The 13,791-nt window shown below is 44.0% G+C and overlaps 1 protein-coding gene across 3 annotated transcripts in view; it reads left to right on the forward strand.

Moving 5' to 3' along the window:
* The window catches only part of GRIA1 (glutamate receptor, ionotropic, AMPA 1), a 349,138-nt gene that overhangs the window by 307,538 nt on the left and 27,809 nt on the right, over positions 1 to 13,791 (forward strand). For all 3 annotated transcript variants that reach the window (XM_010829379.1, XM_010829378.1, XM_010829380.1), the window contains one exon: positions 2,231 to 2,478. In XM_010829379.1, coding sequence (XP_010827681.1) covers positions 2,231 to 2,478 — 248 coding nt within the window. The remainder of the gene's footprint in view (positions 1 to 2,230; positions 2,479 to 13,791) is intronic.

Genomic DNA, 13,791 nt, shown 5'->3' on the forward strand with positions numbered 1-13,791 from the left:
CCAAAAATAAAGTCAGCCACTGTTTCCACTGTTTCCCCATCTATTTGCCATGAAGTGATGGGACCAGATGCCATGATCTTAGTTTTCTGAATGTTGAGCTTTAAGCCAACTTTTTCACTCTCCTCTTTCACTTTCATCAAGAGGCTCTTTTGTTCTTTTTCACTTTCTGCCATATGGGTGGTATCATCTGCATATCTGAGGTTATTGATAGTTCTCCCGGCAATCTTGATTCCAGCTTGTGTTTCTTCCAGTCCAGCGTTTCTCATGATGTACTCTGCATATAAGTTAAATAAGCAGGGTGACAATATACAGCCTTGACATACTCATTTTCCTATTTGGAACCAGTCTGTTGTTTCATGTCCAGTTCTAACTATTGCTTCCTGACCTATATACAGGTTTCTCAAGAGGCAGGTCAGGTGGTCTGGTATTCCTGTCTCTTTTAGAATTTTCCAGTTTATTGTGATCCCCACAGTCAAAGGCTTTGCCATAGTCAATAAAGCAGAAATAGATGTTTCTCTGGAACTCTCTTGCTTTTTCGATGATCCAGCAGATGTTGGCAATTTGATCTCTGGTTCCTCTGCCTTTTCTAAAACCAGCTTGAACGTCTGGAAGTTCACAGTTCACGTATTGCTGAAGCCTGGCTTGGAGAATTTAATTGCCTATACTCCAATACAAAATAAAAAGCTTAAAAATATAGTCCCTTTTATGTGTTTAGGGTTTTCCAGGTGCTCAGCAGTAAAGAATCCACCTACCAATGCAAGAGACCTGGGTTCAATCCCTGGGTCGGGAAGATGCCCTGGAGGAGGAAAGGGCAATCCAGTCCTGTATTCTTGCCTGGGAAATTCCATAGACAGAGGAGCCTGATGGGCTAAAGTCCACGGGGTCACAAAGAGTCTGACACAACTAAGCACACATGCACACACACACACACTCACACACACACATGAACATATGTGTTTAACACTTGTCCATTTACAAAGCATTTTCAAAAGCTGGACATCAGTAGCCCTAACATACATCTATTTAATACCTGCCAGTGAAGGGACGCTTTTTGGGAATAATGTCACACAGGACAATGCTGATTTTCATCCTGGATCATGGACCCTGACCAGGAGTCTGCTGGATGAAAGGTTAGATTCTGTGAAGGACTCACGGAAGGAAAGATGTCCCCTATCCCCAGGCAGTGCCCACAAACTTGAGACCTGTGCCCAAGTGTGAATGGCTCTCAATCCTTAACAGTCTAGCCTGGATATCCAGTAAGTGACCGGACTGTGTGTCCTAGAGGAGTATCAATCCTCACAACATTCCTTCTCAAGTGAGGGCACACAGACCATACAGATGAATCACATGGGGAGCTTCTGAAAAAGATTTATTCTAGGCCCCACCCCAGACCTGCTGAATCAAAATCTCTAGGTTTAGAGCCTGCGGCCTGCATATTTACAGTCTCCATACAGGATGCTGGTGCCCACTAGAATTTGAGAACTATTGTCCTTGGAGCCAAGATAGTCTCAGAATACACACTACTTGTTCTGACCTGTGAGATAATGAGCGGAATGTGGCTGGAGAGAACCAGCATCTCCAGGGGAGTGAACAAATGAGCTGAAGTCACAAAGGAAGGAAGGTCTAAAATGAGTTCAGGAGGAAATGAGGAAAGCAGCTTGGCTGGGTATAGAGGCTTTTGAAACGTTAGCAGAAGACCATATCAAGTCCCAAGTTATTAACTTTATCGGACAACAAATTACATTCTGAGAACAGTCTTGCAATACGAGATGACTGTAACTTGGTACCTATGGTCTAAAAATTCTTTATTGTTGTCTTTCAATGATGTACTCAGATTCCAACTGTAGTCAGCTCTCCACTTCTTCAGGACTGTGTAAATATGACCTTATTGAACAACAGATAGGTCCTTTGATGTCTTTAAGAGTCAGACAGAGCCCCAGTTTCTTAATTCTTCCCATGTTTAAGAGGAATCTAACTACTTAGCAGTAATTAAAAGATCCTGAGTTCTCCTATTCATTCTGTATTTGCAAGATATTTGCACTTCGGAGCCTACTGGTACTAATTAGAGCCTCTTATTTTGCAATCACTCATAATTTGTTTCTTCCTGAGCTAATCTCGCTCATGAATGTGTGATCAAGCCACATTCAGCTCTTTCATTAGTGTGTGTGTGCCGACCTCCATGCCAAGTGCAGCCCATGCTTCATTCCAGCTTTGTTCTGTCCCCGGCCAGAGGTCTAAAATCGCCGTGTTTGAGAAGATGTGGACGTACATGAAGTCAGCAGAGCCATCCGTGTTTGTGCGGACCACAGAGGAGGGGATGATCCGAGTAAGGAAATCCAAAGGCAAATACGCCTACCTTCTAGAGTCCACCATGAATGAGTACATTGAGCAGCGGAAACCCTGCGACACCATGAAGGTGGGAGGTAACTTGGATTCCAAAGGCTATGGCATTGCGACGCCCAAGGGGTCCGCCCTGAGGTAAGTAGCCAAGATTTGCTTCCTCGGTACTCCCTCTCCCCTCCCTGCCTCAGAAAGGAAGCTGCCGTGTCTGCCACAGGGCTCCAGTGCCACACGGGAGCTGTCGAGAGGTCTCTTCTTGGATACCTGTGGGCCTGGGAGATTCCAGCCACCTGCGATCTTCAGCCCGGAGGTTGGAAATGGACCCTGGGGCCTCAGCTTGCTCTGACTGTCACTGCCCGCGTGTTCCCTCTCCATGCCTCGTCTCACCCCTCCCAGTGTTCAACATTGATGAACCTTGTGTTTCTCTCGTGTGACTTGTAACATGCCACCCTTTACCAGACACCTCCACATCCAACTAGGCCACAAACAGGGTTCTCCAGCAACCTGGATACTTTGACCGAAGGTGGTTTGTAATGTGTGTCTCCAAAGAAACAAACACGTGGTCCAAAGGAAAAATCAAGTCATTTGAGTCCTAAGATTCTAGCCATGGAAACTGAAATGACACCAATTGAGTGTCGGCACCCATTCTGTCCTTGATGCTGATTTCTCGAGCAAGAAGTAGGTAGTTCAGGAAAGAAACAAAGAGGACTTTATTTTCACATTAAGAGCCTCTGGTATGCATACCAAAGACTTATGGCAGAGTCTTATAGAACTAAAGTCAAAAGGCCTAGATTTAACTTTGAGATTTACTAATGACTGTCTTACAAAAGGTAAGACGTATCTCCCCGACCTTTAGTATCCTCATCTATAAAGAGAGGCTAATCACCTAATCCTTTCCTAGGTTTAAAGTGGTTTTAAGTTCAAGTGGAATAATCTATACAGAAGGTAATTAAATGCAATACAGTGTGAAGTCACCTGTAAGATATTATGTCAATTACAGAGGGATTAAATCATTTTAGGGAAGAGTAGCATTCAAGGAAAGGTGACAGTGTGTAAAAGGTTGTAAAAAGATGGAGGGGGGCTCCTAACCCATCATGGCATGACATCCAGAGCCACCTCTGCCTCCATATCATTCATTTATGTCAATAATATTGATCCCTACAACAATCTAGGCACTAGGCTAGGAGCTGGAGCTACAATTTGGGGGTAAGACAAACACGGTCCCTGTCCCCATGGAACTACATTCTTGAAGGGAAGAAAGACATTAAACACATGATTATTGTTTAATGGTCCCTGACTATTATGATAGTCTATAAAACGGGACATAGAGGATACCTACTTTCAACAATTTGGCAGAGTAAAACTCCCACTATAAAACACCTAGATATACTGGAGAAAGATATAACAAATAGCCTTTTAAATGCAAGTTAAGAAATCTCTACACCAAAAAGGAAATCAAAACCATAGTAAGAAGCTAATTATTCTGAGGCTGCGCTAAGCAGGAAAAAGTTATAAATTATGTGACAACATATAATACATGAGCAAGAATCAGAAGTAAAAGTAAAAACATAAAAGCAATCAAAAATACTTTTAAAAGAAAAAGGTACTATCATAAAAGACCAGACATATTTGGAAAAGTACCAGTTAGGATTTAGAGAAGAAAAGTAGTCATTAATATAAAATGTCAGTGGAAGTGTTAAACAGCAAATTAGACAGAGTTGAAGAGAAAATTAGTGTACCAGAAAAAAATCAGATAAAATTCCCCAGACTATCACACAGAAGGAGTACAAATATAATAAAGAGGTGAAGAGACATGAGAGAGGAAAAAAAACCCAGGTGCATCATCTTTAAGTTCCAGATGGAGACAAGAGAGGGTGAAGCAGGGGTAATATTTGAAGGGAATTTTCTAGAATTTATGGGAAACATAAATACTCAGATTCAAAAATTTTGACTCCCAAGCCGGATAAAAAGATGAAAACCAGCAGTTGATTCAGTCGAAATTACAGAACAGTAAAGACACAGAGAAGATCTCAAATACACCCAGAGATAACAAGGTCCAACTGGAATGCAGGATGGGTGGGATATGGCTGAGAAGACTCTTCCAAGGATACTTTTTTCAAGCTAAATGTGATGTATCAATTGGAATTAAGTAAGTTCAGTGAGGGGAGCGGTAGACAACAGTCTGGGCAGAGGGAACAAAATGTGCAAAGATTCTTAAGACAGAAAATTTTGGTACAGCTCATAAACCAAAAGAAGCTAAATCCTCCTAGAACACAGGTAATAACTAAGAGAAAAGGTTTAGCTATGACTGGAGAATGATAAAGTGCAAATAGATTTTGTTAAGGATTTTTGTCCTTATCTGAATAGAAATGAAAATATATTGAAGAATTGTAACTGTCCAAATATCAGGAAATAAACATATCTGTAGGAATATAAAAATAATTGAATGTGACCTAATAAAAGGAAACAAAATGGCCTGGTATTTTATAAATCATGGATTTTTGTCTGGAAAAACTTAAAAAGCTCTTTGTACACATTTAGGCAAAGTTCAAAGAGGATCCAGAGGACAGTGCTTGGCAAGAGACTTTGAGATACTTACAAAGCATCACCCTAGAAAGGCCCAAAGTAGAGAATGTGTTTTTATAGGCCCAGGAACACCAATGATGCTGCACTGTTATAATTTACTGAAGGTTTTATTAAGTCAGGGACCTCATTTGATCCAAATATTTGGATGCAAAGTTGGGGGCAGGGGAAAGGTACAGAAAGTGACATGAATTGCCCACTCAATACATTACCTCCATCTTCCTATCCCACACACAGATGCCCGGAACATAATGACAAAGTCAGTAACATGAACACAAATCTCAGGTCATCTGGCAATTCAAATGACCTTCCACTGTAACAAAAGCTACTGCTGAGTGACTGCCTACCACATGCCACACACTGTGCTGTGCATTATCTCATATTATCCTCTTGATTTCCCTATGAAGGACCACCATCCCCATTGTACAGATGAGGAAACAGCAGCACAGAATTCAGTTACCTGACCAAGTGGACACAGCTAATAAAGGAGCCAGATTTCAAACCCAGGCAGTCTGACTTCAGAGCCCATGGTTGTACTTACTCTAGCACTGTGCCGGGGCCCATGACCGACAGCACCATTAAAGGCAGAAGACTGGGCTTAGACCAGGTTTCCCAGTACCTATGTACATGGGTCAAACAATAACCATCAACTCAAAAGATTTGCTTTTGGAGCCCAGAGCATCCACTCACCACTTTGAAGCCTGAAGGTCATAGTGAATGCTCACTTTAATGCACTTCTTTTTTTAATGCACCACTTTTTTGAGGAGTAACACTGCCTTTATGGGTTTTACATGATCCAGGTTTCTTTCTGAGATAAGTATTGAAAATAGTTCACCTCTATTAAAGAAATACTTAATTCTATTGCTTATGTCTCTGTAAGATGTAACAAGTCATTTACTGTTTGCAGAAAAAAAGACCAAGATAAAAGGAAAGAGTAATGAAAAGGAACATCTTCCAAGTCATACCACTGATGGTTGATGTGCAAGTCAAGAATACATAAATGGTGGTGGCCACATGTCCACAGCTCTCTCCCAGTTCTCCTTTCTCTCCATTGGCAACCTTTATGATAGCCATGGGGCTCCCTGACTCAAAAACAGAAGAGCAACTCTCATCCTAAGAGGGCCTTGAGTTGCTGGTCTGGAAAAATCCCTTCTCCCTCTATGGGATTCTACTTCTCATCTCTGCAATAAAAGGAATCATTCTAGAAACCAGTAGTGTAGAGGTCCCAGGAAACATACCATTGCAAAACAGCTGCAGAAAATATGAGTAAATAACCACATATGCACACACAGTCCAGCCAGGTTTCCTTCATGTCTCTGCCTTACTCGGCCAGATGATGCTGATTCCTCCAGGTATGGTCGAATACCAGCGAGTCATGGCAAATGAACTGCCACAGACACATGTGCCTGCCCCAATAATCTCAGACCCACTGATCTGATCCCAGCAAATGATTCTGCATGGCAGATATGGGAAATGAGCAGTGGCATAAAGGGGTAGTATTGATACACGATACCTTTGGTCCCCATTGAAAAGGGGCTTCAAGGTACTTAAAGATGATACAGAGGAAATCAGTGTTGTCCTCAAAGTATTTAGAATCACAGAAAATACCTTTCTAAACACTGTCTAACCATTCACAAAACTGCAGACTCTTTAGGAGTTTGTACACCACAGATGTTGCAAACCTCTCTTCCACCCTGTGAAAGGTGGGACTCCTGCAGTCCTCAAAGGAGGGTGCGCTCCAGACTTAGTGCCAGTGCCCACGGCAAGAAAGGACCTCCCTGGTGGTCCCCTCCACCACCTGCTCTCCAGAAAGCTAGACCTGATCACACCTGCAGGGCATTCACTCCCTTCCAGCCTGCCTCCAAGAAGCTTCAGGCTCCTCCAAGGCGGATCACCCAGCTCTGCCCATAAGGTCAGAGAACTGATAGCTAAGGCCCAAATGTTCCTCTAAACCTTGCCAGGTCTACTTGGCAGGGGCCAGGCGTGTCCCTACAGAGCAGGAAAAGGCTGTGTCAGTGACAGAATGGTGTGTTTGTCTCTTCTGCTCTGGAAACAGATACTCAGGAAGCGAGGTGGTTCAGTGCTTGATTTTTCTATTTGGACAGGTGGCGTTTCTTTGAAACAGATGCTGTTTGTTGGCTGTCCCTGCATGCTGGGGGTTGGGTGAGGGGCTGAGTTTTGTTTCCAAAGCCCTGAGGTTGTGGATAAAGACCTGTACAGCCAATGCCAGTCACTGGGGGAAGATAATTGGTAAACCTACTAATTGTGATCTATTGCCAACTTCTGCTGCCAACTTAATGTATCTGCTGGTCTGAAGTTTCTTTTCTTTATTATGATAAATACTCCCTTCAGTTGGAAGCGATATGTTCAAATTTCCTAACTAAGGGAGCATGGCCCCTGTTTTCCCAACCCAAGAAGGAATCCACACCAGATTGGCCTGAGTTAAAATCTCAAGTAATGACACTCCTTCACAAACCATCTAGCAGGAGTTTAATGGATTTGCTGAGAGTTATACTCTAACTGGGACATTGGTCAAAGCCTGGTCTTTAACTGTGACTGTGGTTACGTGGAGTCTTCTCTGGTCCCTGTGATCGTGACATGTTTGTGTTCTGTCACGTCTTGTCCATGCCGGATGTGTGGGCCAAGGTGACAGGAAGAGAGTGCAGCTTAGTGGGTGAGGGGCTAAGACCCACTCCCCATGCTTTCCATGCAGCTTCACAGATTCCTTTTCTTCACACAAAGAACTGTGTGCTGCACTTCAGGGGTCAGTGGTGAGAGAGACACGATTCCAGCCCTTAAATGATGCATGATCAAGTATAGCTCATTAGCAGTATTATATAGATACCTGATAGTCTACCCAATGCCCTAAGAGAGTCAGAGTTAGCAAGAGGAGGAGAGTTAGCATCAGAATGGGAGGATGTCCAAAGGTTTCAAGGTAGAGGTAACAACCAAGACTGGCCCCTGAAGAAACCGTGATAGGTGAGAAGGGACTCCAGGTGGAGGGGACAGAGGAAAAGCAAACACAGAGGTGGGAAAACATAGGGCTTGTTTTCAGGAATGTGAATCCACTTGAACTAGCGTGCACATTAATAAGCAAGAGCAACAGGTTGTGGTCACAGTGAAAAGGATTTCAAATGTCTCTGTATTTTTTATCTGATGTCAGTAGGCGTCACTGAAGGCCACTGATGGAGGAACCATGTCAGACAGACTCCCAAAGATGATCTTGGCAGTGGTTTATGAGAACCTGCAGGCAGGGAAGGTTATTTAGAAAGCTGTTGTGGTCATTTGTGTAGGAGATAAGGAATGTGGTTACAATCATAAGGAGATGGGGACAGATGGAAGAAGTGGTTCTATGTTTGTCATCGAAGTCTTACTTTAAGACTTGGTAGTTTGGGAAAGAAGTCTGTTATAGGCACTTTCTAGGGACTTCTGTGCTCCTCTTCAGGAATAACCAGGTACAAACTGATTCTGGCAAGGACAGAAAACAGGCAGACATGGGGTTTACCTCCCAAACAGAATTATTCACTTCAGTTCAGTTCAGTTCAGTCACTCAGTCGTGTCCGACTCTTTGCGACCCCATGAATCGCAGCACGCCAGGCCTCCCTGTCCATCACCAACTCCAAGAGTTCACTCAAACTCACGTCCATCAAGTCAGTGATGCCATTCAGCCATCTCATCCTCTGTCATCCCCTTCTCCTCCTGCCCCCAATCCCTCCCAGCATCAGAGTCTTTTCCAATGAGTCAACTCTTTGCATCAGGTGACCAAAGTACTGGAGTTTCAGCTTTAGCATCATTCCTTCCAAAGAACACTCAGGACTGATCTCCTTTAGAATGGACTGGTTGGATCTCCTTGCAGTCCAAGGGACTCTCAAGAGTCTTCTCCAACACCACAGTTCAAAAGCATCAATTCTTCAGCTCTCAGCTTTCTTCACAGTCCAATAGTCTTGACTAGACAGACCTTTGTTGGCAAAGTAATGTCTCTGCTTTTGAATATGCTATCTAGGTTGGACATAACTTTCCTTCCAAGGAGTAAGCGTCTTTTAATTTCATGGCTGCAATCACCACCTGCAGTGATTTTGGAGCCCCCCAAAATAAAGTCTGACACTGTTTCCACTGTTTCCCCATCTATCTGCCATGAAGTGATGGGACCAGATGCCATGATCTTAGTTTTCTGAATGTTGAGCTTTAAGCCAACTTTTTCACTCTCCTCTTTCACTTTCATCAAGAGGCTTTTTAGTTCCTCTTCACTTTCTGCCATAGGGTGGTGTCATCTGCATATCTGAGGTTATTGATCTTTCTCCTGACGATCTTGATTCCAGCTTGTGCTTCTTCCAGCCCAGCATTTCTCATGATGTACTCTGCATATAAGTTAAATAAGCAGGGTGACAATATACAGCCTTGACGTACTCCTTTTCCTATTTGGAACCAGTCTGTTGTTTCATGTCCAGCTCGAACTGTTGCTTCCTGACCTGCATATAGGTTTCTCAAGAGGCAGGTCAGGTGGTATTATTAACCCACCTCAATTTTACCTCTAGGGCAACTAGAATGTTGAGAAAGGCTGGGAAGGGTACAGAATTCCTGGCACTGGAGTAGAAATGATGGAGAATGTCAATTGTGTCTTCTTCCTTTAGCACTGACTGTGAAAGTGTTAGTCACTCAGTCGTGTCCAACTCTTCACCACCCAATGGACTGTAGCCCACCAGGCTGCTCTGTCTACGGGAGTCTCCAGGCAAGAATAGTGGAGTGGGTTTCCATTTCCTCCACCTGGGGATCTTCCCAATCCAGGGATCGAACCCATACTTCCTGCATTGCAGGCAGATTCTTTACTGTCTGAGTCACTAGAGAAGGCCAGCACTGACTGTAGCTTGTTTATATCTGTTTTAGTTTTTAATCGGACATAAGTTCAAGATTGCTCATCAACATTTTAGTCTCAATAGCATTCCTACTGAATATATTTTTCTCCCTTCACACAAACCAAGGCTAGAAAATATCTCCTAAGAATCACCTGTCTGCATTGGCATTTGGCTAAAAATAAGGAGGGAGGTTAAGGCCATGACTCAGGAAGAGATATCACAAGGTTTTATAGGGAGTGGTCTCACTTCCAGGGACTGAAGGTCTCCTAGCTGCCCACCTCCACACTGGGACCACATGACATTACTGTATCTTCAAGGCAATTAAGATTTTTCTACTTTTAGAGTCACATTGACTGAGAATATAACTGGGAAACAAATTCTGTTTGGTGGTGTTGACTCGCCCTAAAGAACCACTTCCCAACTTCAGTATGCTTTAAAATCTAGGGAAGCTGGTTTAAAATGCCCCTTTCTAGACTCTGATTCCTGAGATTCCTGATTCTGCAGGTCTAGGTGGGGTCCAGAAATGTTCAATTTCCACAAGTCCCCTGACGATTCTGTTATGGTAGACAGCAGTCCACTTTGGGAGACAAGGTTAGAGGTCAGGAAAGAGAGTTATACATGTTTTCTGAGGAAACAGTGGCTTGGAAACAAAAGGAAGATGATTATGATGGGAGAATGACAGGGAAACTGCATTGAATAGTGTCGAAACCATGATCCGTGGAGTCAAACAACCTCAGTTCAAGGTCAAGGGCCATTACTTTACCAGCAGTTTGATCTAGCTTGGTGAGTCACTATAATTTTATGAGCCTCTGTTTTTTCTTCTGTAAAATTGGAGTAATAACAATTCATTGCAGTTGCTCTGAGTTCTGATGAAATAACATAAAGTGCTTGTCACAGAGGGTACTCATTACTGTTAATTCTCCACCCCAACCCTCCTCCCATTAGACCAATCACAAAATCACTTTTGGGCCAAATAACTTATTTTTTCCTTCTTTGTGAAACCAACTGTGTTCATCAGAAATACACGTGAGCCCCACCCTCATCCCTCTGTATTAGAAATAAATTGTCTCTCTCTGAGAACAATCTGTGGTCCTCCCCCACAGAGAACGCACTTTAAAAAAAATAAAGCCCTGATATTTCTTTCTCTCCCTCCATCCCACCCTCTGCCCATAGTATGGTATTGGTACAGGGTCTGCTGCTGAGAATAAATACAGTATGTCCCAGGGAAATGACAGTCCCTTTCAATTGGTCCTTGCCTCCTGATGGGTAGCCAGGGATGCTTGTTGTCATGGTAACCCCCTGAACTCTGTGACCCAGGTCAGGCCTGATCAGAGACAAAGGTCTCTCAGCAGAGAGGCTGGATTTGCCTGTATCTTCAGAAGAGCCAGAGAGAAAGGAAGAGAGGGAGGGAATTGGAGGATAAAAAGGGAGAGAGGAAAAAAAAGAAGGGAGGGAACAAGAGGGAGGTAGAAAGAGAAAGTGTTGTGTGTGCTTGTGTGTTTGAATAGAGACTGGAGGTTTGCCGGAGGAGTGCTGCATCAATACAGAAGCTTCTCAGGTCAGGACACATGGAACGGATTAGAGAAAATGCAGAGAAACCTTCTAGGAGACTGGTGCCCTAGCCCAGTACACAAGCCCAAGCCAGGGGGTGGGAGGCGGTTAATTTAGCCTTTTAGTGGTGGTGCTAAGACCTGCTGTTAACATTTATCAAGCACTGACTCATCCCAGGCACTTCTCTGAAGTATGAGATGCTCACTGGCTTATGTAATCCTAACAACAACCCTGGGAAGGTAATACTGTTTTCATCCCGATTGTATAATTTGGGAAACTGAGGCACAGAGAGATTATGGAGCTTGCACAGGGTGACCTGGTGTGAAAACTGTAAAGCTGGGTTTTCAACCCAGGCAACATGATATCCCAGGTTGGGATCTTCTCAACCATGAGGCCAGAGTGGATATAAAGAGGGAAACTGTCAGGAAAAGATTATTATTTGGAGGAAAAGATCATTTATCTTCTCCCCAACACACACACACACACACAATTTAGTCTTTAGATGGAAAAGAATCCGCCTGACAATGCAGAAGACCCAGGTTCAATTCTTGGGTCAGTAAGATCCCCTGGTGAAAGGAATGGCTACTCACTCTGGTATTCTTGCCTGGGAAATCCCATGGACAGAGGAGCCCGGTGGTCTATGGTCCATGGGGTCACAAAGAGTCAGACACAACTGAGCAACTAACATTTTTACAACCAATATACAAATAAGAAAAGTAAGGTTCCAGAAAGGGAGGTGGCTGGCTGTCTGAGCTGCTGAAATTCCCTAGGGAATCCTGCCTTCCTTCTGTACTCATTGCCTTTAGGTGGGCACACAGTGCAAGGGTCAAGGTCACACCACAGGCTGACATCACTGTCCTCTGTCTAACAATGGAAAGGGGCACATCCATTGCTTCTTAAGTTTCCCTGCTTGCCCATGATGGACTGAAACAAAAACATCCCTGAAAGAGTTATATGCTTCCTGAAACTCCGCAGTGCTTTCAATCTCTTTCAATGATGAAAAGCAGACCACTTTACACTGTATGTAAGAGGAAAGAAGAGAAGACTTGTATTCATTTCATAACTACTACATGCCAGGCAGGGTGGGTGCCTTCCGGACCCTAGCAATGTCCCAGCATTCATCCTCCCCTCATATAGGAGGATTTAGAAGTTATCATTTTCCTTCACAGGTTAGGAAGCTAAGACTCAGAGTAGTGAAGCTTTGCCCAGGTTCTCAGAGTGAGTCATGGGACAGAGCTTAAGTACAAACCCTAATTACAAAACCCTTTTTCCCCCCTACATTCCCCACTCCGTGCTAACAGTGGCACACTTCCCTGCCTCTCCCACCTTGTAAGGTGGCATCCTGAGAACATCGTGGGAAATGAGGCACTGGACGGCCTCCACAGCCAAAGCACTCCTTCACTAGGCACCCGGCTAGGCTGGAGCTGCGTGGTGCGGATTTATGTTGGAGGATCCTGGCAGCATTACACAGGCAAACGCACACTTACTCCTGTTAGGGCTCTGTTTTTATCATGCCTGGTAGAGGAGCTCGTAATCAGCAGAGTGACACATTAAGGAGAGAGGGGAGGAGAGTGGAGAGAGCAAGGTGACAAGGAAGATCTGGGGAGAGGAACCACACAGGAAACGAATGGCCTTGACCACGGTGAGAACAGCAGCCAGAGCAGGCTGTGATTTGCCTGCCCAAGCACTGAGTTCTTCCGCTGATACACAACTTGCATGGTGCTTTCTTTTAAGAGGCTGATGCTGTCAAAAATAGCACTTCCTCTCTCTCTCTCTCTCTCTCTCTCTCTCTCTCTCTCTCTCTCTCTATCCTCCTCCTCCCTCCACCTCTCTCCCCTCAGCAACTTTATTTCAGATTTGCCCAGTCTTTTGCTTTTCCCAAGAAGACAGCTGCTGTTACACAAAGGCAGACCAGGATGGGGAAGGACTGCATACCTGCCCCAGCTCTATCTCTTGGGGATTGTGGATAGCAGAAGCAATGTATTTTGTGTAGATCAGACCCTGTTCAAACTCTGCCTGTCACATCTACAATCCTGTCACCTTAAGGAAGTAGCAAGAAGCAGCGTGGACCACTGACTGATTGTCAGGGCCCTGGAGTTAGGACTCAGTATAAATTCCAGGACTGCCAGTTAATGGCAAAAATCGTTCAGACATGTTACTTCCACTCCCAAAGTCTCAATTTTCCCAAATATAACAACTGAAGGTAGCACTATCGTAAACTTTGGTGGTTGTTAAATGATTAAATGAGATGCTATGAAGTGCTTAGCATGGTGCCTGGCACACATTTAGTGACTAAGAACTGTTATTACTTCATCTCTCAGAAGCTCAGTTTTCTCATCTTCCCAATGGGGATCCTGAAACCCTGCAGGATTGTCTTAAGGATAAAGGCAATCACTTATGAAGAGCTCAAGGTGCCTCCGGAGTTCTTGGATATTAATCTCCCTTGCTCCCCCACGGGCCCCTC

Source organism: Bison bison, unplaced genomic scaffold, assembly GCF_000754665.1.
Source record: "Bison bison bison isolate TAMUID 2011002044 unplaced genomic scaffold, Bison_UMD1.0 scf7180017864505, whole genome shotgun sequence".
NCBI lineage: Eukaryota > Metazoa > Chordata > Mammalia > Artiodactyla > Bovidae > Bison > Bison bison.